The sequence below is a fragment of the Fulmarus glacialis genome, unplaced genomic scaffold (assembly GCF_000690835.1).
Source record: "Fulmarus glacialis isolate BGI_N327 unplaced genomic scaffold, ASM69083v1 scaffold35365, whole genome shotgun sequence".
NCBI classification, from domain to species: Eukaryota; Metazoa; Chordata; class Aves; order Procellariiformes; family Procellariidae; genus Fulmarus; species Fulmarus glacialis.
In genome coordinates, this window is record NW_009213081.1 from 1 (window position 1) to 2452 (window position 2452).

General features: G+C 40.5%; 1 protein-coding gene across 1 annotated transcript in view; it reads left to right on the top strand.

The window, feature by feature from the left end:
* Positions 1 to 4: 4 nt before the first annotated feature.
* Positions 5 to 2452, top strand: part of FKBP14 (FK506 binding protein 14, 22 kDa) — a gene marked incomplete at its 5' end in the record, with an annotated part of 7329 nt that continues 4881 nt past the window's right edge. Inside the window, 2 exons of the mRNA XM_009578077.1 lie at positions 5 to 114; positions 1959 to 2110. Of these exons, the coding sequence (XP_009576372.1) occupies positions 5 to 114; positions 1959 to 2110 (262 nt within the window). The remainder of the gene's footprint in view (positions 115 to 1958; positions 2111 to 2452) is intronic.

The following is a 2452-nucleotide window of genomic DNA, read 5'->3' on the forward strand; positions in this document are numbered from 1 at the left end:
GGTGGAGGTGCTGCAGAAGCCGTTCCTCTGCCACAGGAGGACCAAGTGGGGGGATATGATGCTGGTTCATTACGAGGGCTACTTGGAGAGGGATGGCTCCATGTTTCACTCCACGTAAGTAGCTCGCCCCGGGCGGCTCGCCTTCGAGCGGGCTGGTGGGTGAGCTTGCGCGTAGGGAAAAAAAAAAAAAAAAATCCATATATATCTTGATATGTATTTTAATGTAGGTGATCTCTTCTGGCAGTGCTTTCCTGCATCTGGACCCTTCACAGTGGCCCGCAATCCATCTGCGAAATAGCTCTGTGAGGAGTGTTTTGTTGAGGGCGGGTGGCTTTTAATTTTATTTTTACAATTACCCCTCCCTCCCAAAACGCCCAAAACTTGCGTTTATCTGTGTGCAAGGAAACAAAAGCAATGCACGCATGTTCATAGCATGCTCTAGATTTTATTTGTTATTGAATTAAAATAGCTTAAATAACGCTGCACAAACTTACGTGTGGGACCCTTTCCACTGACACCTATTTTCAGAAAGTTTGGTTTGCCTTTATACTTTGACAGTTTAGGAAGCACTGACTCACAATGCTGTTTAAGATGAACACCAACGGTAAAGCTTATCTCCTTTCCCTTTGCCAAATTGAGGCTATAAATTAAATATCATTTACCTTTTGTTTCCTGGTTAGTCTGTAGAAAGCAGAGCCATGTGGCATTTGTTAAAAGATGGGGATGTTAGGCATCCTCTTCTGCAATTTAGACACCGGTTTTGGTATGTGATCTCAGACGTTTAATAAGTCTTCTGCTATGCATGAATTTCTGTCTGGTTTCTAAAGCAAACTTCTAGGGGAGAAGTCTGACTCTAATTTAAAAAAAAAAGGGGATATATATATATCCTTCTACTACAGGCAGCACAATGACACCTTTTCATTACTGAAACGGCATATTCTTCACCTGCACCCGACCAGACAAATCAACATACCAGAGCCACAGTAATGCAAGTAGGAGGAATCGGGAGTCTGCGGAGAGCCTGCAACGACTTGCTAATGTTGCCTTTCGTGTAAAACATCAACGAAGTGTTAATAGTGGGAGACAGCAAAATGCTCAAGTATCTGTAGGCTATGTCTGAAGCCTACTTTTATGGAACATATTAAAAAAAAAAAAAAAAAGACAATGTTTTGCATGTTTATGCTCTTGCAGACGATTTAAACTAAAATCTGACTAATTTTCTCTTGTAGTTAACCTGCCTCTCTAAAAGGAGTTCTAGTGACACTCTAAGTTTTTGCTGCTGACTAACTTCTGTAAGTGCTCTGTTTTCTTTTTAAGCACCTTTCCTGCATGACCTGTAAATCGAGCTCTTAAAATTCCGTGTCTGTCAGTAGAGTGAAAGTAGTCCTGGTGTACCACCTGGTTAAATTGGAAAAGGGGCTTGTCTGCCTATTTTAAACTGTAATGTTTTGCATGCATCTGTTTCTGTTTTTCTAGACTATCTGTTGTGTAGTTGTTTTTTTTCTAATGGCTTTTTTGGAAGAGATGTGGCTGATTCTTCTAAGCATGTTATAAGGTATATTGTAATCATGACCAAGCTGGTTCTTGATTTGCAGTTTACCAAAGAATATGTGTGGCCTTGAATGTAAATTTTTAAGTAGAAATGCCTTTCTAGTCTGATCAGTTTCAAAGTGGAAATAGATGGTCAGGGAAGTGAAGGTGAGGATCCAGGTTGCTCAGTGTTGTCATAAACACTGTGTTGTTTTATTTCTTTCCACTTCTTAAGGAACCCTGTCATGCAAGGCATAAGTTTTAAAGACTTTAAAAGTCTAGGTTTTTCATTTAAGAAATGCCAAAGTGCCAAATAGTGGTGTGGTTTTAATTATATATCTGTGCTGTGGGCATCTTCCATCTGTTCCACGTGCCTCTTATGGAACTTGCTGTCTAAAGACTAAGTGTTTTATTGCGTTCTTTTCCAGTCACAAGCATAACAATGGTCAACCTATGTGGTTTACACTTGGCATAAGGGAAGCTATCAAAGGCTGGGACAAAGGTTTGAAGGACATGTGTGTGGGAGAGAAGCGGAAGCTAACTATTCCACCAGCCCTTGCTTATGGAAAAGAAGGGAAAGGTAAAACACCTGAAGTCCTTCGCTTACTTTAATTGTTATTAATCGCTGTATTTTACTTTTTTTCTTGGCCAAAGAGGTTAGCAGGCTTTCAAGCTTTCCAGGCTGATTCCATTAAATAAGAAAAATTGATGGAGGTGCTCTTTCTCACAAATTTATTTTCTGCAGAAATAACCATTAAGTGGTTATGCGGTGAATGCAGGAAAAAAAATAGGAATTGATGGTAGCTGCTGTGCTGTATGCTCTGAGTGTCTTTTCTGTTAGTGCTGTGCTAAACAGTGCTCTGCCTTTTTTCCCCCCCCCCCCCCCTTTTTTTCTCACTAAAAAGGGGGGGGTGTTTTGGTA